At 33.6% G+C, this 27,143-nt stretch overlaps 1 protein-coding gene across 3 annotated transcripts in view; it reads left to right on the plus strand.

Annotated features, from left to right (window-relative positions):
* The window catches only part of ena (ENAH actin regulator enabled), a 35,537-nt gene extending 14,134 nt beyond the window's left edge, over positions 1-21,403 (plus strand). The window contains exons 2-13 of one of the 3 annotated variants that reach the window (XM_085954714.1): positions 5,046-6,029; positions 10,023-10,188; positions 12,024-12,179; positions 14,424-14,566; positions 15,890-16,231; positions 17,044-17,125; positions 17,522-17,572; positions 17,683-17,835; positions 18,700-18,867; positions 19,662-19,889; positions 20,185-20,302; positions 20,710-21,403. In XM_085954714.1, the coding sequence (XP_085810840.1) occupies positions 5,179-6,029; positions 10,023-10,188; positions 12,024-12,179; positions 14,424-14,566; positions 15,890-16,231; positions 17,044-17,125; positions 17,522-17,572; positions 17,683-17,835; positions 18,700-18,867; positions 19,662-19,889; positions 20,185-20,302; positions 20,710-20,738 (2,487 nt within the window). In that variant the 5' untranslated portion in view covers positions 5,046-5,178 and the 3' untranslated portion in view covers positions 20,739-21,403. The remainder of the gene's footprint in view (positions 1-5,045; positions 6,030-10,022; positions 10,189-12,023; positions 12,180-14,423; positions 14,567-15,889; positions 16,232-17,043; positions 17,126-17,521; positions 17,573-17,682; positions 17,836-18,699; positions 18,868-19,661; positions 19,890-20,184; positions 20,303-20,709) is intronic. The other 2 variants (XM_085954717.1, XM_085954715.1) reach the window with 2 other exon arrangements.
* Positions 21,404-27,143: the final 5,740 nt, after the last annotated feature.

Here is a 27,143-nt window from a genome sequence, read left to right on the forward strand (position 1 = left end):
AATGTAAGTACCATATTATTATGATTATTAAATAATAATACATTTTGAAGTTTCTGTATTTATTATATTGAAGATATCCACCAATGAACATCAATGAATATTAATAATATTCCGTTTCTCCCGCACGCCTATGGTCTCGAACGTTTGTATTCGTATATGTCCACTCACTCACACAACCAAACACACGGCAAGCAGCTTCACGTACCAAGGCAATGTGAAGCGTCTATCTGTATCTATTGTCTAAGGTCCTCTGTAACGTTTTTTTCTTATCATATTTTATCATCCCGTTATCTACGTCGCAGAGATAGCCTCGTAGTATCTGCCGGAATCAAAATAAATAGCGGCGATTTTGTTATCATTCTTTTGGCGAAAAAATTAACATGTTTCACGCATCGCGATCCATGGAAACGACGTATAACTGTCTACTCGGAAATACCTTTCGTATTTTATTGGGTCGTAGTTTTCCATTTAGAATTTTCCAGTTCTTGTATACATATATATATAATATATTTCTAATAAATCGTATGATTCTTTATTATCTTGACTACTTCAAATATAATTATCATTGTAGTTTAGTTATTATGAGTATCGTACTGCGAACGAACGAAGTATTGTGGGCCCTAAAAGATATCTAGGGTAGGGCCTGTACGACTTATTGCAATCTTGTTCAGTGGATACCTATTGACACTCATACTGCTCATAGTGATTAGATTATAATACCTGATAATAGTCACAATACATAATTAAATTTGAAGTAAGTACCTAGTCAAGATATAATATATACTACATATTATTCAAAAGGACGTCTGGAAATTTCTAAACGGAAAACAATTAAATAATACAAATAATCCCATTTCGTAAAAGCGCATGTACACGTGTATGGATTTACTTGCACCAATAGTGTGTATTTTAAACTATCACGATAATTATTGTTTACACGTATAAGTGCTGACTGTCTCGCCAATCTCATTCTTCAATGTAAGCGAGACGCGATGTTATCATTATTTGGTACTATTTGGTGGGTCGTGAAAATCGGTTAACGGATATTGCACGGTCCAATTGTCGCGTGAAAATTCAGAAAATTCTGAACTTTTTTGATTCATGCATGCCTAGCTACCTTGCAATTTGCAGGATTATACGTGCATTTTTTGTTATGCCCACGATAATACGTACTGTCAGCAGTAAATCCACGCAGTGTAAATGGAGTATTTTACTCAGTTCCTTTGCATCGATAAACATGATCGAAAAATATATGAATTATAGGACCTATGTAGGTCTATCTACGTCCAAATGATAAAATTGATATGAAAATAATTTTAAAAAATCGGATAGAGGGCTCCAGATATAAAAGTGCCCAGACCCTATGAACGTCTCAAAACGGGTTACATGTAAATTGTACGTAAAACATTTCACCGTGGCACAGTTCGCCGTAAGCTTTCTTATCGAAAAGAGATGGCCGTAGATATACTACTTTTCAAATTTTATCAGATTCAATATGAACATTAATTCAATTTTCATAGCCGATTTTGGCAAAATTCATGAATTCAAGAATGAAAACCTAACCTAACAAATAATCCAGTATATCGGCTATTTTCGTAAAGTGAAAACCGATAAGAACCGTGTTTTATTTAGACATGATTTTATATGAGTACTATACGACCCAAAGAGGTTGGACGGTCTTTAATTAATTAGGCCATATATTTCCGATACAACATTTCACGGTGAAGTGTGATACGGCGAACTGCATACGTAAAAAATTCCGGATACGCTCAAAACGACCCTTGTAGCACAGACCAGGGGTACAATGTCTCGCTTGCATAATATAAAAGGAAATAACGTTAGCATTGCTTTACAAAAGAGGGTGGCGTATTTTGTGAAAAATCGTTTATAGGTGTGAAATTGTACTCGATGACATAATTTCGTTTTGAATTTTCCGTGCCTATTTTTTTTTTGCTGCGATTTCCAATATTTTATGCAGAGTTTAGTCGGCTTTTACGTAAAATTTCGCAATCACAATATTTTGCAGCGGATAATAAAATCTAATGAGGAAGATCTATGCTAGAACTAATCTGACTTTGTAAAAAAATTATGTATTTTCGATTTCATTCTACTTAATAGATTTCTGTATAACTTTTGGTAATCAAATTCCATTATTGATGTTTACAAATATACCTTAATGATGTCACGTGACGCATGTAATTTGTAACACATTAGACAATAAACGGATCGATCCTAATTGCGTCGTGGAAATATTCGTTAAAAACACATATTTGACGAACTGGGATTTAAAAGGATCCATGTTGAGTAAACTGTCTTCAATGTTAAATAATATGCTATTAAAACTTCTATACTGCTTCTGGTTCTCAAACTATATATATATATATATATATATATTATTCGTATTTCAAGAAAAAATATTGATATTTCTTTGTTTATAACTGTTCTTTGGGTTCATGTCAGGCAAACATTCAAATTAAATACATATAAAGTAATAACAACACTTTATACACAGTATAATCCGGTTACATCTGTGTTTGAATCGTATGTTTTACAGTTTACCGCGAGCTGTCTTACCGGAAAGAGATGGCCGTATAGCATTGAGATTTTTAAAAATCCGCGTTGTTGGAGCAATACAGACAGTATTGTTCCAATTTTATTGGATTCAATAAAAGCATTAACTTTATATTAATTGGTATCAAATATTTGATAGGACGTAGGTACGATTGATACTTACAAGCACATACCGGAATTTTATGTAGGTACCTAAATATATTCCATACGTATATGTGTATTTATAATTTACTTACCTACAACTTATTTTCTTCTCTCTCTCTCTTGGATTCCGGTGTTTTCTATGACGTGATTGTAAGTGTTTTATTTAGACATAGTTGATCGCTTTCTACTTCAGATACAACAAACAGCTCACGATTAATTGTGATGTAAACAACTGCAAACGTACAAATTTCCGCACACGGAATAATCCAACGTTAGGAATAAAAAAAATATAGTTTTCATACAAAGCAGTTGCATGTTTGAATCCCTTTTCACGCATAAATAAATGGTGAATGGTAAACTGCTCCTAACTCAGTTTTTAATTACGTCTCAATTGGTCTTTACGTATTTATTGAGATTTCCCGATATTATTCCTACACGTACAGTTTCAAAAACGGAATTTTATAATATGTTTACTTAGGTGTTACAAGATCGATTTTATACTCGTCTCAATTATTTTGATTATCTAACTATGATCACATTATTAATTTACACATCTGGCATTGCGAGAAAACAAAAAAATAACTAAGCCGGCGGGGAATCGCATGCAAAATTAATGATACAGTGCACCTTCTAGTACGTAATGTCAATGATGTCATCACGTCACATTGCATGTTTGCATGGGGACATTGTGGTTAACATGTTATTTTGATTAGATACATTACTGTGTAGAAATAGTTGTAGGACTTGAGTCGTCAATGATGGCATGCCGGGTCCGCTGGCCTATTTTAAATTGATGTGTCAATTCATGATTAGGGAGAATGTAGATACTTGGTTATTTTGTAGGTAGGCGCGCGAAGCTCCGCGGATTGAATTTCTTTGATCAGCATATTTCTACTTTGCGTGTCTTCGACGCTAACAGAATTCGCGATTTTTATTTGTGATTATCAGAGTATTTATGAAATATTTCGTCTAGTAATCGCGTGAGGCGGGCGATCTATGGAATCAATCTCTCTAATAAAACTTACGATGACTGTTTATTTCTACGCGATTACGTAGAATTTTTTAGGGATTTTTTTTTTAATTTACACGTCCTGAGTCATGTCGGGTTACTTGTGGCCAAATTACACGTCAGATTCTCACGAACCGTCCGGCGCGACCAATAAAAATGTCACTTTAAATCGCTGCACCGAGTCGGAAGCGTAAAAGAAAAACAATCTTATTTTTTCTCCGATTCAATTCGACTAGGTAGGTAAATAGGAATGTAGCTAAAAAAATGCTCTTGTTATCATGTTGATATTTGCCTTTATAATAATATTATGTTATACAGTCGTCGGACATTATCATTTTAACTGACAATGGTAATATTATGAAACAAAAATAATATTAATACTATCGACCGAAGGTAGAGTACCTATACGTTTTATAACTTTGCACTCTTTACTATACTGATTTGCTCGATCTTTGCCTGATTACCTCGCATACAATTAGATCAAATGATATTTACTTGTATTAATATAATATGTATGTAGTAATAAATAAATAGACAGATAATATAAAATATATTATCTGTCTATTAGTTTATTCAAATTTTATATAAAATATTACATCATTTTCAGCCTGGAGCTGTGTAGCTAGAGTGCAAAGTTATGAAGCATATTATACTCTACTCTACTTGATGGAATTTGAAATTAAATCTATTAGAAAAATAATGTGCTAGTAAATACAATTAGATCTCAATCTCCAATAGTAGTTGGCAGTGACATTAAATTTGATGCAAGTAGCAAGTGCATGAGGGACGATTGTTAAGCTTAGTCACCAAATTGACTAAAATATATTTTTAACCCCAACAACGCAACGTAGGTGTATTATGAACCAATAACAACAATTCTGCCTTGCTAAGTAAAAATACTGTCTTTTTACTTAGCAGGGCACAATTGTCGAGATTACCAAATCGGTAGGTACCTGAATCGTTACGTAGAATCAATTTTATGATAGTCGATTGCCCACGACGATCGACATGAGTAATATAAATATCGTATGTGAGTTTGATTGTGTAATTATAGCATTACCTACCAACCTTTGAAACATTGATTTTTTTCGACAAACGGTGGGTTTCTGACCATGCCTAATTGGTTCTTGCGCCGTCATTAATTTCTGTTTTATTGTGCTATTTTTAAAATCAAATTAATTTCGAATTTAACCTATAAAAATACAATCTTGATTAGTTAATGAATAACACAAAATGTTTAGTAATTATTATTTTTCGAATGTTTTCCAATTTTATTGTGTATATTTTCTATTAGTACCGTCGTATTATATTGTTTGTTTAGGTATTCAATTAAGTAAAAATTACACAACCTTTTTCCAAAGGGGTCGTTACTGCTTATTCGACAGAACCATGATCAGAAAAGTGTTTTTAATAACTATTTAAAGTGCGGACAGTGCTGAATTCTTAAGAAAAAAATGAGAATGTCTCTCAAATCGGAATCGGCACCCCAGCTGGTGGACCTCGAAGCCATGCTGGCATCGGTCCAGCGGCAGATACAAGACGAAATCGACAGCGGAGACCTCGACGGGATCCCATTACCGAATACCATGAGGAGCCCCGATCCACCGAACCCACCAATGTACGCCACCATAAATACCAACAGCAGGTCGCGGCAACCGCTCCTCACGCAGAACGATGCCGGAATCGGCCTCCAGAACTCTACCAGTCAACAACATGTTGGCTTTGGTGGTCAACACAATTACATCGATCACAATAATACTCCTTGGGATGCGGCCGATGCCAATAATATGAATTTAACGCACAGACGGCAATCGGAAAGTGGAGGGAAAATTAATCCAGTCATAACTGCTGCGAAACCTTTGAAACCTGGAGGTACTCTCCCCAGATCGGCCATGTCTCGAAGGGACAACCAGGATATGTCTGGCTCGGCTGGTAATCTTGCGAAAAATAACGCTGCGTCTATTCCTATATCCGGAGCATTCCTGCAAAACATTCAGAAGAACAACGCAGATACGGCGTCCTCGACTGGAAACCTTGCTAAGTCTTCTAATAATACGTCGACACTGCCTCGAAGATCTCTCGGAAACATCAATCAGAATCGCAGCAGCTATCACAAGCAGCTGCCAGAACAGAATAATGGATTTAACGGCGGTGATTCGTCTACGGTTCAGTTGAGGAATTCTTTCGGAGAAGTCGTCGGTTACATCGGGCGTGACGGCGGCTCCGATCAGGCCCGCGGAAGCTCCGATGATTTGAAGACGTCAACTAACGCTGTTCCCGAAAAATGGAAGGAGTATTGGTCGCGGTGAGGGTTTATTTTTTGTTTCTTTTTAACATCGTGTCAATATGAGAATATTGTACCTACTGTATCATGCTAGAAACTGAATGTATATTCTATGGCCAAAACTATGTTATCTCCCACACAAGCTAATCTCGCTGTTCTCGTGAATATAAAAATAATTTGTTATAATCCCTGTACCTAATAAAGGAATCAATCTTCAGTGTATTATGTCGTGGTACAGTTGTTGGATGATCCTGTCAATTATGATTAATCTAACGTGGGGCATAGTGACTTAATGGTACTTCGTACATCGGTGACACACAGCATGATAATATGTGCATTCCTATGCATTTATCATAAAACAGCTTTGTATAATATCTTTAAATACTTACTCGTCCAACTAAAATTATATTTTTTATTTTCTTGTAGCCACTATTTTGGTATTTTATTTTTTGAATTGTGATTATATGCGTACTATCTTTTTGTTCATAACAAACACGGATGTGACACATACCTGTGTACAACCACACTTTTCCCCACTACCGTATTCACATCGCAATATACTTAATTCTGATATGCAAGTTAACAGATACGTACTGAGGATATTGAGATGTGTAAATATATCAGAGTGCAGCCTCTCTATATCATTAGCGAAGGGTGGAGGTAGGTTGGTAAGATCCGACAAATAGTACCTACACATTAAACTTTGTCAGTCATATATATTTATTTTCATTGAACCAAGACTACAATATGCAAATAGTATTGGTTAGTTTTTTTAAAATAATTAAACCCTGCGTAAACCAAGCCATTATTATATAATAGTCAAAACATAGTTGCCTATCAATAAAATATGGTTTGGTTTTGGCAGGGCTTAATGAATTTGAAAAGAAAAACTAACCAACACTATCTGTAATAAATAAGTATTCTTAATTCAACGAAAACAAATAAGTATGACTGAAAAGTGTGCACTATTATGGTTGGTATAGACAGAATTTAATTGATTTTTTAAAACTATCTGCAAATTGATGGCTTACTTTAATGAAAACAAATACGTATGCCTGACAAGGTTTAGTGTGCATTATTTGTATCGGATCTTAATAGCCTACATCCATACTTCACCACTGCTCTATATTATTATTATATTCTACAATGCAAGATTGCATAGTTTGACAGCATCACGTGAGGATGAGTAAAGCTACTATCATGTCCTTGCAAAGTTTGTTATGAAAATTTGTTCAATGATGGATTTTTTTATTCATTATAATTATTTATAGTGAGTAATAGGACTGGTATGTATGATTACATTTTTTTTAGAAATTTTTAGTATATCGTGTTATGTAAAAACAACAGCCAGTGCAGATAGGCCAGAACAATAAATTTATGATTAATCAGAGAAAATGCATCAGAATATTTTATGGAAATGACAAGGTTTTGTATTGTCACATGATCCTTTCGTCCTTGATCAATGAATAATGATATTATATCACAACATATAACACACAACTTTTACATCCTGAACCCTTAATTGTCTATATTTTATGTTTTGCTCAGATTGACCTTATGGTATTTTTAAAATGTGGCACTACCTTTATGATGCATTTACGAGGAGCATTCATTGATTTACCTACTTTAGTTTTATCACAGATAAAAATAATATATTTTTATTTTCAATAACCCTGATGGTTTTTTAAACTTTGTCCACTTCTCCTGCATCGTACTGTGTAGATTTGTAGAATATGAACCCTTTCAAAAATAAATTTTCTGCTATTCTGCAAGTAAGGCAATCACCGTCTCCTTACGAATTATTTCCAAATCTACTTCTGAGATGCCCGTTTTTTTCAGATATTCGAGAAACCATCTACTGATTTTTTTGTTGAGTAGCAGTCCCATTCAGTGATGCCAACCATACTATAATTGAAGTACAATACTATAATTTTAAATCCGCGAAAAATGTAAAATACTATAATTTTACTCCAAATAAACCAAAATACAATAATTTTAAACAATTCAAAACGAAAAATGTTCCTGTACTATATATTTTTCAGAAATACTATAATTTTTACGCCTCTGTACTATAATCAGCATAGAAAAAGATGGCAACACTGGTCCCATTATAATAAAAGACAAGTAATATGTGACACACTGACAAGTTTGTATAAAAATACATTTATAAAGAGTGAAGAAAACACATCAAAAATAAACATTAATTCAAATTTTACATGTGGATTATCAATCATCATATTTCCTATCTTTACAGGTAAGTATGTGAATTGATAATCATCACATTTTTATTTACTTTACTTACTGTCAAACGTTACACTTTTTTCTGTGTTTACTTCTATTCTTCTATTAGTTAACATTGTATTTGGTTTCACTCTACTGGTCATGCTTTGTTTACTGTCATTACGCATCCACCGGTAACAAACTGTTTTTGTTTGTGGATATATTATTGGTTGCACTTTTATTTATTCTATACTGTTTTTCAGTCAACGAAGTTAATTGAGTCATTTTTCTGAATCTTTAATTCTGGCTTCCGTTGCCATGGCTAAACTTCAAATCCATAATGTTTTGAAGAACTGTTGGGATTGTGCTGCTATATGAAAATCGAAGTACTTGCCTTGCAACACTAAACAAAATATAATTTTTTTTAAATAATTCATTAATTATTTATTCTTTAAATTTATTATATTTAGTAGTTTGTGAGAACGCTTAGAAAAAATCTTGTGCCCCATGTATTGGGAAGCCATGCTTTATTTACACAAAACTATTCAACCAAAATGAGCAGAGCAATCTTTATTAGTAATCGGATACTCTAAAATATTATATTGGAAATAATACTATTCAAATTCTTTTAAGTACTTATACTTTTTAAATACATATTATTATTTTAACAATGATTCCCAACCTTGTGAAATGGCTTACAGCTAATTTATTTTATCTTCACTCTTTATATTTAGATTTTTCTACAGTATTCAGCCATAATAAAAACATTCTGGAATCACATCCAAATTTTGTAATACAAAAATACTCATTCTTTTTAAAACTCTTTGTATCGTGACATATCATATTTACAATTTATTTAATACGCTCTCACCAAACTACTAGCATACATTCTATTCCATGCCAAGTATTATAATTTCTTCCTGCAGCTCTATTCTAGCAGTCGTCGTGTTCACTATTAACATGAAATTTAGCATTTGAGTGTCCACAATATTGCCATACTAATAAACATGTGATTAATTTCATGCTAATGGTAGAAAAAACTACTAACATACTCTTACATTGAATTGAGGAATGCAAGTGCACCAGTGAATAAGTTGATAAAATAAAATATATAATTGTAAATTCTACATAATTGATTATTTTCAGCACTCTCCCAATGAGGTTTTGAGCCATTTCGACACCGGTGTCTCGAGAGTCTGCATTTACACGCTTTCAGACGGAGACACACTTTAGTCGCTTTCATTTATATGTATATGCAGTGTCCGGAGATACTGGTTTCTCGTGTGAAATGGCTCTTATTCTTAAATGAACCTCTAGCAAGCACTATGTATTTCAAGAAAAAGTGTTGATACTCATACTTACGTATTTCTTTATGTTTTTGTTTATTAATTGAACTGTGCGTGTACGTAGTAGAAGGCCATTATAATGTTTTAACGAAGACAAATTAGGCCAAAATATTCAAATTACGTCTCAACAATGCTCCCTATTTGAGCAAATGTGGTATGTTTCACTTTCCATGCATGCAATGACAGCAAATGCCACATTCATTTATTTTGAAAATTTTCTCTCACCAAGTAGGAATAATATATTTGAAAATTGAAATATCCGGCAGGACAAGAAAATATGTTACATAATATAAACATTTTATATAATATATTTCAAAATACCTTATACGATTTTAAAGTATTTGTTTGATAGTATTACCTAATTGTCTATTTATGGATTTGGATAAGTTATGCGTCGAGTGATTGCTGCTAACAATAATATTGATTGTGCGTTTTTGTTTGTCAACAGCGAACAGTCAATAAGCAGCGCTCGCGCCTCGGTGATGGTGTACGACGACGCGCTGAAGAAGTGGGTGCCTTCCGGTAGCAGTTCCGGCCTCTCCAAAGTCCACATCTACCATCACACGCAGCTCAACACGTTCAGGGTCGTCGGGAGGAAACTGCACGACCACGAGGTAATGGCATGTTAATAATCATCGATGCGAATATAATCTTCCATGTGCCATGTCATGTTTTACGTTGATTACTTCGACAAAGGTCTGACAGTAGTTTCCACAATAATTGTTGTATTGTGTAAAGAGTATGTGAATATATAATTTTCATGATAATATATGTATGTAGGCTAGCTGTTACCAATCCATATTAGTTGTAATGGATTCCACCATCATGATGGACAGTATAGTAATATGTCAACGTTACTGATTGAAAAGAGAGCAAAACTAAATATAAATTTTATTTGTTTCACGTATATTTACTTGTGCTGATGCGATTGTGGGATACTTAACATTAAATTCTAAACAAGTTAGTCTAAATAGGACATTTTCGCCAAAATATCTCTTACGCAGGACCGAATTTGATTGGTGCATGAAAAATATATTGACGGAATTCATGAGTTATTTGATGGGTTTTTACAATTTTATGAGTTAATTCGAACGTCGAACATTAAAAATTATGCAAACATGCAAATTTCTTGAAGATGATAAACCGCATCTAAAGTAATTTAACAAACTTTAAATTGCTTTGAGAATGTTTTTCTGTACTATTTATACTTTTAACAAATTTTCAAGCAAAAAATTGTTTTCAAGATTTTCACAAATAATTTTTTTTTGCTACTAAACCATTGGTTAACATCGATTAAGTTCACTACCTCTGTCTATAATGTAAACTGATTGTGTGAATTTATAGACAAAAAAAATAAAAAGTATTATTAATAGTACTTAAATATAAAAATTACATTTTTCACAAAATGTTTTTTGGAGATGCCAAAATAACTCCCTTGAATCGGGTCTTGATATTTATTATCTAATTTGTTTTTTAGTCAATAGCCGTTTCCGTCGTCCCACCATTATCAAGATTTTTATCATTACTATATAATATTTAAATATATCATCAACGAAAACCTTTGAAATGATGCGAATTGATTATTATAAATCATGTATCATTAATTGTTCACGGAAAAGCCAAATTTTTTCAAATATCATTTTTGTCACATTCTGTCCAAAGTGACAAAACATGTCGGTTGATGTATTAATCTTTCAAACTCGATCGATATGTTTTTGGTAAAGTTATCAACTTTAATCAAACCGTGTATGAACTTATAGCCCATTTACACATGCATGGATTTACTGCAGACAGTATGTATTATCGCGGCAATAACAAGAAAATGCACGTATAAACACAAAAGTATTATCGTGCAAGTTGCAAGATTTCACGCATGGATCAAAAAGGTTTAGTGGCTTCTGAATTTTTACGTGATAGTTGGAACTTGTGCGATATCTGCAGTAGTGTAGTAAAACGACAGTGGCGAACCTGCAGAAAAAAAATATGAACTACACCCTGCAGAGCATTTTGATAATTACCAATTTTCACAACGTATCAAATAGCACCATACAATGACAGCAACGTGTCTTGCTTACGTCTGAAGAATGAGATTGGCGAGACAGTCAGCACTTTTGCGTGTAAACAGTTATTATCGCAATAGTTTAATGAACAGACTATTGGTACTAGTAAAACCATGCACATGTACAGGCGTTATTATCGCAGTAGAACTCTCTCTAGTGGTCTCTCCTGAGAAATTTCATAAATGGGTCGTATTGCACTTACACCAACAAAATTCTTAACGCAGTGGGCATCCAATCCATTTTTTTATTAAAAAAGTTAATATAAATAATGACAATATTTCTAGCGATTGTTACTTTTCTCTCGATGTTTTTGTGTGTGGTTTTTCTATACATACTACTTATTTTATACTATTTATTGCATCACTTTATAGTTTTAACTCTACTTTCAGGTGGTGATAAATTGCGGAATAGTCCGTGGCCTCAAATACAACCAAGCCACGGCCACTTTCCACCAATGGCGAGACTCTCGACAGGTCTACGGCCTGAACTTCTCCTGTCGCGAAGATGCCGACTGCTTTGCCAGAGCAATGATGCATTCCCTCGAGGTTTGTAACACAGCACTTCCTTTTTATGCTGAAAAGATATACAGTATAACCCCTATTTTACGTTTTTTAAGGGACTGGAAAAAAAAACCTAATTGGAGGGAAAATATAATTGGGGGTATTGAAAAAAAGAACATTTAAATTTTATGTTTCTAAAAATTTAACGTTTTATTAAAAAACAACATTCAATTTAAATTTTTATTGAAATTTTTTTTATTTTTTATTAAAAAAATCATGTATATTAGTTTGTTTTTTTGTTTATGTAATTCTCTTTCAAGACTATTTATAAACATTTAAAAGTGTCATCTTGAATATCAGCAAAGCTTGTAAAGTAGGTTTTTAAACCCTCGATGAACCTCCAAAACCGGCCAATCACAGCGTCACTCGCCGACCAATCACCGTGCGCCGTTCTAAAGACACGGAGTTTTCCCTCCAAACACCTTCGCCTTTCGAATGTCACGACCCAATCATTGTGAAGCGCGCGTAACTCGCATATTTTGAATATTTCCGACGTAAATCGCGGGAAAGAAAAACGTAAATGCGGGTATTAAATGTACTGAAATACATCGGGACTGAAAAAATTACACGCAATTGCCGGGAAAACGTGAATTCCGGGCACATAAAAACGAGGTTATATTGTAGTAATGTAACCCACAAAAATACCTAAATGGAGATTATAATTCGAGTGCTTTTAAAGTCAGACAACGTTATCTACAAAAAAGTGTTTTTTTTTTTTTTTGAGATAATGTTATTTTACATTTACGGCCACATGATAGTCAAACAACGTTATGTCAATCTTTTCTAATTTCTTATTAAATCGTCAGTAAAGTTTAACGCTAACTATATAAGTTACCCTTGTTTTCATATTTTTTAAAAACTATCCCTATAAATTTTAACATCATCATAAGCAAGATAAATGTACAATACACAATAAATTATAAAATATTAACATTAGGTTTTAAATAAACATTTCCCTTGTTGAGTTACAAGATTCTAAAATAACGATTTTTGGCTCTCCTGTAAAGTTGCACTTTTGTAGATAGTGTTGTTTGACACTAAGCCCTCGAATTGGAAATGATAATAGAAAACTATGTTTCAAAAATAGAAATTACAGAGCTCTTTCATGCCTATTCATTTCTAGACGTCATTGTGTTCCCCATTGAGTCATCCATACGCCACATATGACTGTATAATATATTTTTAAGATTACCAGACTTCTCCGCTCATTTTAGAAAGCCCATTTAGAGGTCAAGTGAAAGTGAGACTAGTGATCTTAGTTAAAACGGTGTAAATAATTGATCTATTTAATGCATTTCCACTTATCGCACATGAATAAAATTTATTACATTATATATAATTTAACTAAAGTTATTGAGAAAAACCTTATACACTAGACCAGTGTTTCCCAAAGCGTGGTACCCCCTGGGGTACGGCAAGAGTTTGGTGGAGTTATGCGCTGCACTGGGCTTTGGCTGCGCCTGGTGCAACAAGAATTAATACGACATCAATAGAACATCAATACAACATCCATGCTAGAAGGTTTATCTCATGCGGAAGAAGAGCAATTGTTGGAATTAGCTTCAGACGGATTCTTGAAAAATAAAAATTAGGAGTGTACTTTAATAACATCATTCTGGTTGCAAATGCAACATGTGTATCCAGTTTTAACAGAGCTGCAATACATCTTGCCTTTTCCGACTTCATATCTATGTGAAGTTGCTTTTTCAGCATTTTGTAGGAACTGGAATGGATGTGGAACCGCATCTCAGATTAAAATTAACAACCAGGGAACCAAATTATGATGATCTGACTCAACATAAACAATTTCATCCTTCTCATTGATTATAATGAATGTATTTATAATATAGCTTTTATTTATTTTATTTATGTTTTATTATGACTGAATTTTATTTTTCGATTATTTTGTTTATGTACTAAAAAAGGAAAAAATAAATATATTTTGATTGTTATTAAAGTATATGCATTTTTTTTGACGAGGGTACTCACTGTTACGAAAATTATAGAAGGGGTACACAGATGTCGAAAGTTTGGGAAACACTGCACTACACGGAGCCTAAATATGTGAAAATAGAACTAACGGAATAATATTTAATTTGTTAGGTTATTTCACATTGTGGTCTCATTGTTTTTCAAAGTTTGAATCATTATCATCCACATCTGTCAAAAACCAATTAGCTTTGTTGTGTATTGTTGGCATTTTTAAAAATTGTGTTAATACTCTTGCAGGTGCTGGCGACGCGAGGGTCTGGAGCGATAGGCGTCGGCGGAGCAGTGGTCCCGCAGGCGCCCCCCGCACCGCCGCAGCCCGCCCTCAATGGTCACCCGCCCAACAACATGCCGCCGCACTACGACGAAGACATGGGGTACAGGTTGGGATGCGTTACACTTCTGTAGGGCAACACAACACTCTCACTAACACTCAATTACTGATTATATAACATTTGATGTTAAGAGGACTACTGCAGAAATTTTTGTGTTGTGTTATCGTCATTATCGATTCACTGCTAGATGAAGATCTCCAATCTTTTCTTGGCATATATTTTCGTTAAATTTAATCAGTTTGATGATCCAGTGGGTTTCCAGGTGGCATTCTTGCCGTTTAGTGTCCGTATGACTGTATCCATTTGTCGAGTGACATGTTCATTGCTGTTTCATTCTTGATTGTGACCATATCCATTTTTTTTATTTTGTAGTCTATGCAATATGCACCAATCCCGCTTTTCATAAAATAGCTGCCAAAGATGGCGGCTACAAACAATGCCGCCATGTTTTAGTTAGTATGACATAAAGAATATTAATTTGTCTATGGCCACAAATTCAACCAAACTAAAAGCGTTACAGGTTTGACACGAAGTAGTACCTGTAATACTCATAAGACTTACTTATAGTCCAAAATCATTGATTCACATGTTATTTACTTTTTATCACTGTGAACATTCTCAGTATTTTGTCGGTAACTTAAACATACTTGGGGGAATTAATAGTTATTTATAGTTAAGTGCAAACTGTCACTCACATGTCACTTAAATACCACGCTGCAATATTTCTCTGAGTAATACATTAATCAATTGAGAGAGAACGGTTTTGTGAATCAATATGATGCTCACCGACCATTGTCATGTTGCGTACTTGGCAGTTCCACCACTGCTAACTCCACCTGAAAGCAACAACATGTTACGTCACTACTGATACCTCTCCTTTGAGGTACGATAACTGAGCAATGGTACCTATTTGCATAGGAAAAGCACATGTTAATGTGGAGTGAAAACATGGAATTTAGCTGCACAGCTCCTGTTTATTTTTTATATTTATTGATGACAAAAATAACTTTTATTAGCCCCTGGCGGCTAGGCCGAAAAACTGATGGACAGAGATAGGTGTATGCCCGAACATGTGACAGCATGATTGCGTCAAAAAGCATGTACCATTATGCACGAAATTCAAGACACCCTGATATGTTATCTTAATTTGGTAAATTTTTACCAATTTGGTTTTTTTTCAATCAGAAATGTATTCAGTAACATATTTTTTATGAATGTTGTCTAAATTATATAGATAGAGTTGCATGTGCGAGGCAGCTTAAGGATCCTATTGCATATTCATTTACGTAATCCTAATTATCTCTCCGTTCAGATCAGCCTTCCAAATCATTCAATGACGGGATAAACTTAACAAACCGAAAATCATTCCAGAACGATGACGAGAGAAGACGCTGCCATAATACAACACCACCACCAGCAGAATCAACAGCTCCAGAACCAGTTGCACAATCAACTGCAGCAACAGCAGAACCAAATCATGCAGCAGCAGAACCAGAATCAAATCGCGCAGCAGCAGAACCAGATTGCGCAACAGCAGAATCAGAACCAATCTGTTGTGCAGCAGCAACAACTGCAGTTGCAGATCCAGCAAATGTGTTTGCAGGGCGCTCCGCAGCCCCCGCCGCACGCCGCGCAGCCAAACGTCAACCTCAATCACTCCCTGCCCACACAGCAACCGCAGCACAATACGCACACGCACCATCGCACCAGCAGGTACATTTGCCTCTTTATCCGTGTACCCTCCCAAAATGGTGCATAATGGCCACTGCCCAGAATCTCCGTTGTTCATCAGTCTTTATAGCTTTTTACCAGCTCTTTTCTGAGTTCTGAGAAAGATTATTATACAACATGTATCTAAAGTATTTATATTTTTTCTCTACACAACTGTTATCAAGTCAAATAATATTAATTAATTATTTGTTTATAATCACACTGTTAGATGTACTGTACAGGAAGACAGGCTATGGTTTTGCCATACTTCCTGCCTTCCATACATTCATATAAGATGCCGCCCCATATGCTTGTTTTGATCATTAAATAAGGTGCACTGATCCATTTCCTTTCTGTACGCAGCAGGAAGTAGGCTAATGTGTTCAGTGCCTATGGTCACCATCGCCGACAGTGTTTTGATCACTTCTCTTGTTTCGCTCAGTGTCCCTCCCACTCTTTTTTTGTTTCCTTGTGTTTTTTATTGGGAAAAATTGATCATTTTGAATCCTTAACGGTAACTAATTAGAATGGGGACTTTAATTTCGATGTTGTGAAGTATTTTGAAAAATATCATAAAATAATCTTGAATGCCTGAAGAATAAACCCCAGTAAACGGTTATCCGGATATTCGAACAAGCAATTTATTTTTATTTCTAAAATTTTCATCTCTTTCATTGACAATTTCACCGTTCATCAATGCCATTTTCTGACACTCATACGAAACTGATAATCATAATGAATTCTGTGTAATCGAGGTTCTTGTTGTGTGTGACTTTTCTCTGTTACATAATCCAAATTTGTGTCGTTATTTTCAGTGCACCAATGGCAGCTGGTATGTCATTACCCCCCGCGCCTCCACCGGTACCCCCTCATCAAAATCTGCCCTGCCAATCAACGGTAAATAACAAATATATGAATCGTACATTTACATCCACCAAAGTGACCAAATCTTGAAACCAGATTTTTTCAGAGACCAATCTTCACTCTGTGTTGCAGATACCCTCCTGAGATTCTTATAGGAATGATACTTTCCACTCTCAATGTCAGTTGAACTCCATCAAGTGAGAAGTGGCATCATTGCAATTAAAAAACAAGCAATTTTATTGATAGCTAATATTAGTTGTCTCATGTGCGTGTAATGAGCGAATGACCAACTACTATTCCTCGTAAAAAAATAATATGTAAACATAACAACCTCTGTTCTGTAGAAACGGATATCATATTATACTTATCATATTATATTATTACAAGATATCGAGTATGTAGTGTGCTTAATTGATATGTTTTTTTCAGGCTCCAGTGCCTCCCCCTACCCCACCGGCTGCCCCTCCACAAAGTTTACAGGTAAATAATATTTATAAAAATATATTATAAACCGATCGAGTACCGACCTGATTGTGTCCAATTCACTTTGTCTACGATGTATATTATATGGATTTTCATTTTTGTTTCAGTGTGGCGGTGCGCCCCCTCCCCCTCCTCCACCCAACAGCGGTCCCCCTCCCCCAGCGCCTCCCTTACCAATCGCCAACTCCCTTCCGCCGGCTCTTGATCCCAACTCGCTAGCTGCACAACTCCAGCACGCAAGACTCAAAAAGGCCAATAAGGTAAAAAGCTTTACAACCCTCGAACAATTACTAGAAAGTTTACTCGCCAGATTCAATTTGTTCTTACCACGACTGGTGGTTAGGAAAAGGGGTTGAGGCAAATTTTCACCAACAGTCGATTAGATTAATTTGCTCAAGCTCCAATAATTTTTGGACCCATATTTAGTTTAATGTAGATTAATTTATCGTTCGTATAAGAAAATTTAAAAGCTGGTTCACTTACTACTACATATTTGGAACAGGTCTAATAATGATAGGATTTACGTACTTAGCTGAACTCTTTCACATGAACTTGCAAAAACTCTGTAGCCTAAATAAATCTTTTGTGAATACACAAATCACAACAGAAAAAAATTTACAAAAACCCAAAGGATGTTGGGGTCGGTTATGTAAGCGGGTAAAGCCAGGAATGTGAGGTATCCATTTTTTAAATTCATCTGTTTTCCGGAGATTTAATCATATCGTTTAATAATTCACTCACCAAGGAACTTCTGTTACTATTGTTACCAGTGAAGAGCTGGCAAGCGGAATTTTCGAGGGCTTTGTAAGTCATTGAAAATTATGAACGATCATCACCAAGTCACCAATCAGTAAAATAAAGAAAGAGGAATCCAGTAGGTTGTGGAAGAAGTGGCAGACAAAAATTTGCTGGCTAGATAAACCTACAAATGACTGCCATAACATGCATTATTGGGCTACCAAATTGGAAAGCAGACATTTTGGGTAGGGTCAGCTGGGGATAGTTAAACCACGATAAACAGTGAGTTGTTATATTAAGTAAGGTTATGGTGATAGATACTTTCTAAAATAAGGAATTTTTAAGCAAATAGTTTATATAATGAAATTATTGTCTTTAAATTGCAGCAAGCAAATCTTCCCCAAGAGAACAGCGGTTCATCGACATCGTCGGGGGGCAGTGGGAAGGCGACGACGCCCACCCCTCCCGTCTCAAACTCTACCCCCATGCACTCCATGATGAACGAGATGGCGAGAACTCTCGCTAGGCGCAGGGCGCAGGTTGACAGAACTGAGGTATACAATCCTCTTATATTACGATCTTGTCATCAGTTTTCACATATGACAAGCCTTTTTTTAATTGTATTCCTAAGACACCTGTCGAGCGATGTTTTGCTATTGTATGTCACAGAAAATTTATTCAGCAGTCATGAGTACATAACTATTGACAGGCAGGCACTATGTGATCCACTGTCCATAATGGAAACAGGATAATTAACTTCATTTTTCATTTATATACGTAACGTATCTGTTCCCTAAACACATAATATATGCATTAAAAGTGTTTTGGTAAAATTTAAATCTAGGAAGAGTTTCCAATAAAACATTTGTTTCATGCATGAATTGTTACTTATAACATTTTGTCTCTCTCCAACTTCTAATCATAGGGGAAGTACAAGGACATTTTAAGTGTAGATTGTTTTTGTACTAATGCTTCAGTGTGAGTGAGGGTTAGCACAATGCTTGAAACCTATTATGTAATGAAATTAAGGATAAGGGAGGAGTAAGATGTTACTTCATTTTAGAAACTTGAATGTCACATGGCTCTGAAATATATTAAGGGAAGATTTTCCTAGATGTCAGAGAGCTATAGCCGCGTTCTCACGTGATCATTAATCTATTGAATGTTGATGACAGGAATGTTCCCACGTATCGATTTCGCATTTGTTCATTCATTTTTAGGGGAGCATAAACAACATAGCATGGTGATTCCTTTGATGTTATGTAAGGTCATATAGTGACATTCTGTTGTTATCTGTTTGTTTAACTAGTCTAATATTGACAGTAACAATATTTGAAATGGATTCCAGGAGGGAGGAGCGAACGACACGGCGAAGGGCTGGGAGAAGTCGGCCACCCTCCCCCACCGGCTGGGCGCCAACAGCATCAGCGGCAGCTCAAACGGTATCAATAACAATGGCAATAACTCCAGTCAAGCGCCATCACCCCCTGCCGCACCTCCACCCCCGCCTGCCAACTCTGCTTTCGACTCAGCTAGGAGACGGCTCACTTCTGCCTCAGAGGATACTATATTGAAGGTAAATCACGCACATTTCTTATGAATAAATACTTTATAAAACTGCCTGGTTGTGATCATTTAGTGCAGAGGCTTGTAACCTTGTCATAAATGCCCAATACCAAAAAGGATGAGTCTGCTTGAGGCGACAAAGGTTAATCTTTCCTGTAACACTAAACTGCTGTAAATTTAAATTTTCTATTTGTGTGCATTGAATCTTAAAGCTATACATATTATATTAAACCTTGTCTTCTTTGATGTGCCACAAAAAAATCGAAAGCCGACGGGTTAAGTTACGTTATCATTGTCTCTTTCAGGTAAACGGTTCCGGCGATTCGATGTGTGTGGGCGTGGCGGAGTGGGAAGCGTTCAAACAAGAAGTGCTCAAAGAAGTAAGGACGCAGGTCATCTCCATCAAGCAAGACATCATCGATGGTAACCAATCATCATTATTCTTCTTATCATTGCCAAAGAGAATAATCTATTTAGAGACTAGAGTAATTTTCTGATCTTTCTTTTTCACTTGATGGTGACTCGAAAACGTTTATAGTACATTAGTATATGCTTCGGCTTTGAAGATCGTCTTTTATGACTTTACGGGAAACCAATATAAAAAAATATTTTATCGGTTGTGTCATATATTTTTCACCAAATACCCTGCCAGAAAATAGTTACTATACCTTCGTCACGAAATAACTTACTGATTACTTCTGAATTATCTAACTCTCCCTATAAATGACTCATTGTTACCGTAGCATTCATGACGCCCTTTTAACTTAGAACGGTCGACATGTATGTTTTATAAATTCACAACTTATTTTAAAACCATTGTGTTATTGCAGCAATAAAAATGGAACTGGCGAGAAGGTAATTGCAACGGTGCTTGTAACCTCGGCGAGAGTGAAACAAAAAATATCACACAGGATCAGAAGAGTATTAAGACTTGCCCCGGCCAGAGAGAGACAGCGTAACGGGTGAAGCCTCCCAGGGAGCGCCATATTGTATTATTTTTTATTTTATTTTTCGATTTACGGCCGCACATGTCCGGTACAAAAGTGGCGATGCCCTTTTTTATAACTGCATTTATTATCAAATAGTTATTATTACAAGCAACAAAACATTACTGTGTTATGATAATATACCTATCGACGGGTTTATGGTCACCTCGCGTAATTGATTCCACGTTTTATAAATTTATACTTTATTTTTTATTGATTGATTTACAAATTTTTTGTATCTTTTATAAAGTATTTTGGAACGGACCGTATTTGAAGGAGACGTATGAATGTGATTTTATTTAATGTAAAATTGGGCAATACAATTTAATGTTTTTGCAATATTAAAAATCTCACATTTTGAGATGTGATTTTCTGATATTGTTGAATTTATTATAAAACTCAAAACTAAATCTTTCGCATAGAAAAAGATACAATTTGTTTTTTTTTTTTGTACAGAATGTATTGCTTGATTTAGCATTGTAGAAAAGAAAAGTGAAAAGAGAGGGAACAGAATTAAATGAAAAGAAGTTGGCGACTGAAAAATAAAAATAAAAAATGACCGTGCATTTTAGCGGGACAACCTTTTTTAATGCATTGCCACCTCTTATAATATATTATTAACATATTATTGTATATCACTGTGGAATGATTAATTGTATTTATGGTATATATATTATATACCTATGGTAATATATTTATATTAATATGGCGCCTATTTAAATAGTTATGTATATGATATTACTATAATTATACTACATAATAATTGGACTACTTAATGTGTATTATAAAATATTGATTATCGATGTGAGGATCTTGTATTCTTTATATATCCGAAATATATAACAATCTTATATACGTTATTCTCACAATACGTTTGACGCCTGAAGAAGGAGCGAATTGTTTTGTTAAAAGGTCATAATATTTGAAATGAATTAATCAATCGGTTGATCTTGCAAATGTGTATTTGTATTTAAGAAAATATAAATACGTATTAATTTATTTATGTACACGACGATGATATAGTATTAGTTATTCAACCGATAGTTTGTAAACGTTCATTTTACTTACCTACATGAAATATTTAAACGCAAACTAACTAATTAACAATTGGATCTCGGACACTTTTCATAATTATTTACCTTTATGAAATGTAAAAAAAAGGAGTTGAGTTTTGTTATTTATAATTTTACTCTGATTTCACCTGTAATGTTTATATTATAGATAGAATCTTGACAATATTACTAAAACAACGATTCGAGAAGTAGATACGCTTCTTTGTAACTGAGAGTGAAAGACAAAACTGTCAATAAAACAGTTTTATTTTTATTGAATTGCATTAAATTTTTCGTATTGACGTAATAGCGCCTGCACTCGTGCATGGATTTACTGGCAGCAATAGTGCGTATTTTAAACTATCGTAACAATAACTGTTTATACATAAAAGTGCTGACTGTCTCTCCTATCTCATTCTTCAAGAGTAAGTGAGACGCGATGTTGTCATTTTATTGTACTATTTGACAGGTAGTGAAAGTCAGTTAACCTCAAAATGAGTATATAATACATGTTTACCCATACATTTTCTTGTTATGGCCGCGATAATACTTACTGTCAACAGTAAATCCATGCACGTGTAAACAGGGTATAACATTGCATCATTATAATTTCACCGCTTTTCGAATAATGTACGATCATTTGAACTTAAATGCAAAATAGTGTGAAGACATGAAGTAATTTGTAATAGCTTGAAAGGTGACACATTAATTTAATTTTAAAGCTGTCACAGTAAACTTATCCGAATGTTACATCAATACACAATTTCAACATTTATACAATCATGATTTTAACTATTGTAATTTTGTATTAGTGACTACTTACTAGCAATCAATCCATTATCATTTAATTCACACATATTTCAATAAAAAATAGTAAGTTATGCCTAAAACCCAGTATTTTTTTTTTAAATATATATACAGCTATCGATAATTTTCAAATATTTTAGTGTGTGATGCGGCAATGCCTTCAAAATGGTATAATTAAATATTTTATTGAGCAATTTCTTTGCAATGTGCTATTTATGTATTTAGAAAATATTAATAAAATTATTATATTTAAAGGTCTTTAGCCCATTGAAGAATATTTATTTATATTTTTAATTATTTATCGTAATAATTGACCATTAAATTTTATTTTAAATTAGGAACACGAAATTTCCGCTTAAATTTTTTATTGTAATGATAAATCAAAGAAATGTAATGAATTTTTTTCTTGGCGCCATGAATGCGTTTTTAAATTGGTTTATCTTACTAAATAGTTTATGCTAAATTATTATTCTTCGGTGCTTGTTTTTAGTTTTACGATTTTAATGTGACAGAAATTTTAATCAGTGGGCTCAACAAAATTATTGAATAATCAAAATTTATCACGAGTGAACGGCGGGCGCTGATATTTATTTTATAAATTATTATATTTATAAACAAAAAAATAATTAAACTGTACATTGAAATTTTAATCTACATTTTTTAAATATCGCGCCTTACAATTTTTTGTTTTTTTTTCTGAAAATTGTGTTGTAGTCGTGAGATTAAATTTTACAAGTGACAACGTTATGCGCATGTTTTTTTTGTACGTGGCACTTTACGATGCATAATGTTAATTTTCAAGCAGTACAACACTGTAATTAATGATATAAGAAAAATTATTTGTCTACTGAAGCAATTACAAAATTCCAAATTTTGATAAATACTTAAGTATCAAATCACTATTGGGAAACACTGAATGATGACGAGTAAAATCCAACATAATGACAAAAATTAATTTTCCTCTTACATGATATATATTTTACTACGTCAACACAGTTACGACTAATAATTTCTTTGTGACATGCAAACCTCCAAAAAAAATGTTTGTTTGCTAAATTTGCGGATAAATTCATTTTGCCAGTAATTTAGGCACCATTAAAAGTTTGTTGACGATGCCATCTTAAAAATAATCTACATCCTTTTGTGTTTCTCATCTTGGTGTTGACCGATTGTCTTAAGAAAGCCAAAAGTGTTATTTGTGAATACTTTTCCGCTTCTTTTATCAATAAGATTGACGGCAGCGTACTGTTTTGAAAATGAATTAAATATTGCCACAAGAGAAACGTCTGATGTGTTTTAAAGTATAATGCAGAGATAGTCAACTTTTTCACGATGTAGATTTTTATACGTGGAATATAAAATATCATAATATTTAATAGCAATTATTGTATGATAAAATATATAATAATAAAAAGTGTGATTACTGTGAAGCTAATGAAGACATCTTTTTTTAGTTTTCTATTAATAAAATTTAGTTCCATCGGCCATTTGTTTTTGAAGGTTTGAAAGCAAATCTATATATTATTATATTATAATCTCCACGATCTTGTGTGAACCGTGTCAACCATCCTGAGGAGGTTTCTAACAGGTTTTGTTTGTTTGACATTCATTCAACATATTAGATCAATGCTTTAGAGAGACCCAAACAGATTGAGAAAACAACATGTGAGTTTGCCTGATATGGCATCAGAAATGGTCAGGCTGCAATAGTCCACTGCAGTCATTATGTACACACCACGTAAAAAATGTCAAGCATTGCATGAAAATCCAATATTATGTTCCCTATTTTTTTGATGTCCAATGAGAAAATCTCATCTTTGTATTACATTCTCTTATAATCATGCATCACGGACATCAGTAATAAATATTACAAGATACATGTCCACTACACTGATTACCTATTAATATTGGTAAAGCTTCTTTTTATAGTCCTAAAGTTAGACGTTTAAGAACAGTGACAGGCATAATTACCATAGTCAATATACAAACTATTGCCATATCAATGTCGTTTTGCATGTGACAAGCGATATTACTGCCTTTGTATCAGAAGTGTCACCGTGCTACAACTGCTATATTTACCATTAATTGTTGCAAATAGAAACTTGGTGTCTTGATATCAAAAATCACTTTGAGTGTCCACGGCCACCACGAAATAGAGGCTAGCGCCTGGTGTTCTTGATTAAGTGGAGCACGTTTATGAAACCTGATTTCTGTAAAATTTTGATGTTTTTTTTGTGTCTCTTTTTCTTATGAATAACTAACTACTTAATTTTCATCCCATACAATTTCAAATGGCCGATTAATTTTTTGCACAAAATATGAAATGTAAGAGCTGCATTTATTTGAAAGTAATTATAATAAAATTAAATCGGTAATATTGAATAATATAATTTATAACGTAAAATAAATGATAATGTATTCAAAAATTGCATAATGTGTTTATAAAGAATAAAGCTATAACGATTGTGTAAGTCTGTCTTCGGAGAAAAGCTTTGATGGGGAAATATGAAATAAATAATATTAATATTTATTATTGAAATAAAAACATAACGGTGAATACTAAAAAGCATAACCTTAATCTGGTAAGTCTTGTATTTAAAGAAAATATTGTATCTCACTATAAGTATTTATTGTAAGTCATAGGAAAAACGTTAGCGTGTAAGTTTTTTAAAATGAATTTCGTATTTAACGAACAATATGTATTTGTATAAAACAACGCCTTTTTTGTATATGTTCTAAGTCAACAAATTATATTATGTCCTTTTTTCCATTTTATACTACTTACAATTTAATCATTTTATAGGGTCATAGATAGGCAGACTCTCGACAATGGTATTTGATAATATTAATAGGGTCCGTATAATATATGTGCATGGCAATACAACCTTTCTTCTTTAAGTACTTGAACTTTGAGTAACTTGAAGTAGGTTGTGGTCTACTTATTTCCCAGGAACAAAACTGACGCGATAAAATTCATCCTGTGATCGACGCGCGTTGGACACAACTGAATCTGTGCATGATTTAAAGGAAGATTTAGAAATTGGTCTTATGTTGAAATTGCGGATAGGCACAATTGGACCACGTTCTAATTACATTAGTATGACATTATTTATGTTAATTAACTCTTGGCCGAATTGAACAGACTGTAAACCGGCGATAATACTAATCCATGTTGCTTTAAAGAGTATTACATAAAGCACATTGTTGCTTGCTCTATAAATGCGTAACACTGTCTAATTATTATGTAGATAAAATATTATCATGCATATGGGGTACAGTGGCATTGCTTCTAAATAATTAGAATAAAACATTATCAAATAATTGTCGAGAGTTCATCTTGATCATCGGTGATATTTGAATTTTATACTTTGTTCAATAATAATAGTAAAGTAAGCCAAATTTACGGTACAAGACTATTCCTCTTATTTTTATGCTAACAATAATATTGTGATCTTTTGTAATAAACAGATAATCGATAGACTCACCGTCTCGAAATGAAATTTATTAAAATTATTGTCTTGCTGTAGCTTATACGTTTCAATGCTGTGTCTATTCCTCTTAACACCGAAGCAAAAATATTACTCCTAAATTACATTACACAATGTCAAACGCATTCGCAAAACAGATTTATTTAATATGAAATATTGTGATTGTATTTGCACAATCGTTCAAACGCATTGAAACTATTGAAAGACATATACGTACATTATTTAGAATGAGATATTTTTTATTATTTCATTCTTGATTCAATTTTTAAGTTTCATTTTGAAATTCTTTTTTTGAAACAGAAATGATATTGAAATTACGAATAGTCGTATCAGTATTTATTAATTTTATTATATTTAACCGTAGCATTATTATTATATTTAAAAAATGAACATAGTAAAGAGAATACCTTTGAGACATTGTGAATAAATCTAATCGCTTTAGGAGATAAGTCTTTTTATATTTACGATTAAAATGAAAATAACGACACTATGTTTTGCAAAGGCGAGTGCGTAATAAGTAGAACAACGTTTCGACAACAATTAAAATGCTTTGAGACATATTTATCGGTGAATGTATCTTGTGTGTACATTTTGGATCGCTTTCACTGAAAAGACAAATAACCGCTGGACTAGAAAATCGGTGAATTAATTCATGATGTTAAAATTTTGTTGTTTATTCCAATAAAACAAAGTGTAATTGAAATTTAAAATTGATGTTGACGTTCGCAATCGATAGCATCATTTTTTTGTTTGTCGTAAGTCAAGAACTCACTGTATTGAATACGATGAAGATTTATTATCAAAAATTATGTAAAAGTCTGCCGATTTTTTAGTCTACAATATAAATATCTGAAGTGCTTATATCACCATAGTGAAAGTGGGCAGTAGACAATAATAAATTGATTATTGTAAAAATACCAGTGATAATTAT

This window comes from Rhyacophila brunnea, unplaced genomic scaffold (genome assembly GCF_057557595.1).
Source record: "Rhyacophila brunnea isolate RB1 unplaced genomic scaffold, BYU_Rbru_1.0 scaffold_4, whole genome shotgun sequence".
Classification (NCBI taxonomy): Eukaryota; Metazoa; Arthropoda; class Insecta; order Trichoptera; family Rhyacophilidae; genus Rhyacophila; species Rhyacophila brunnea.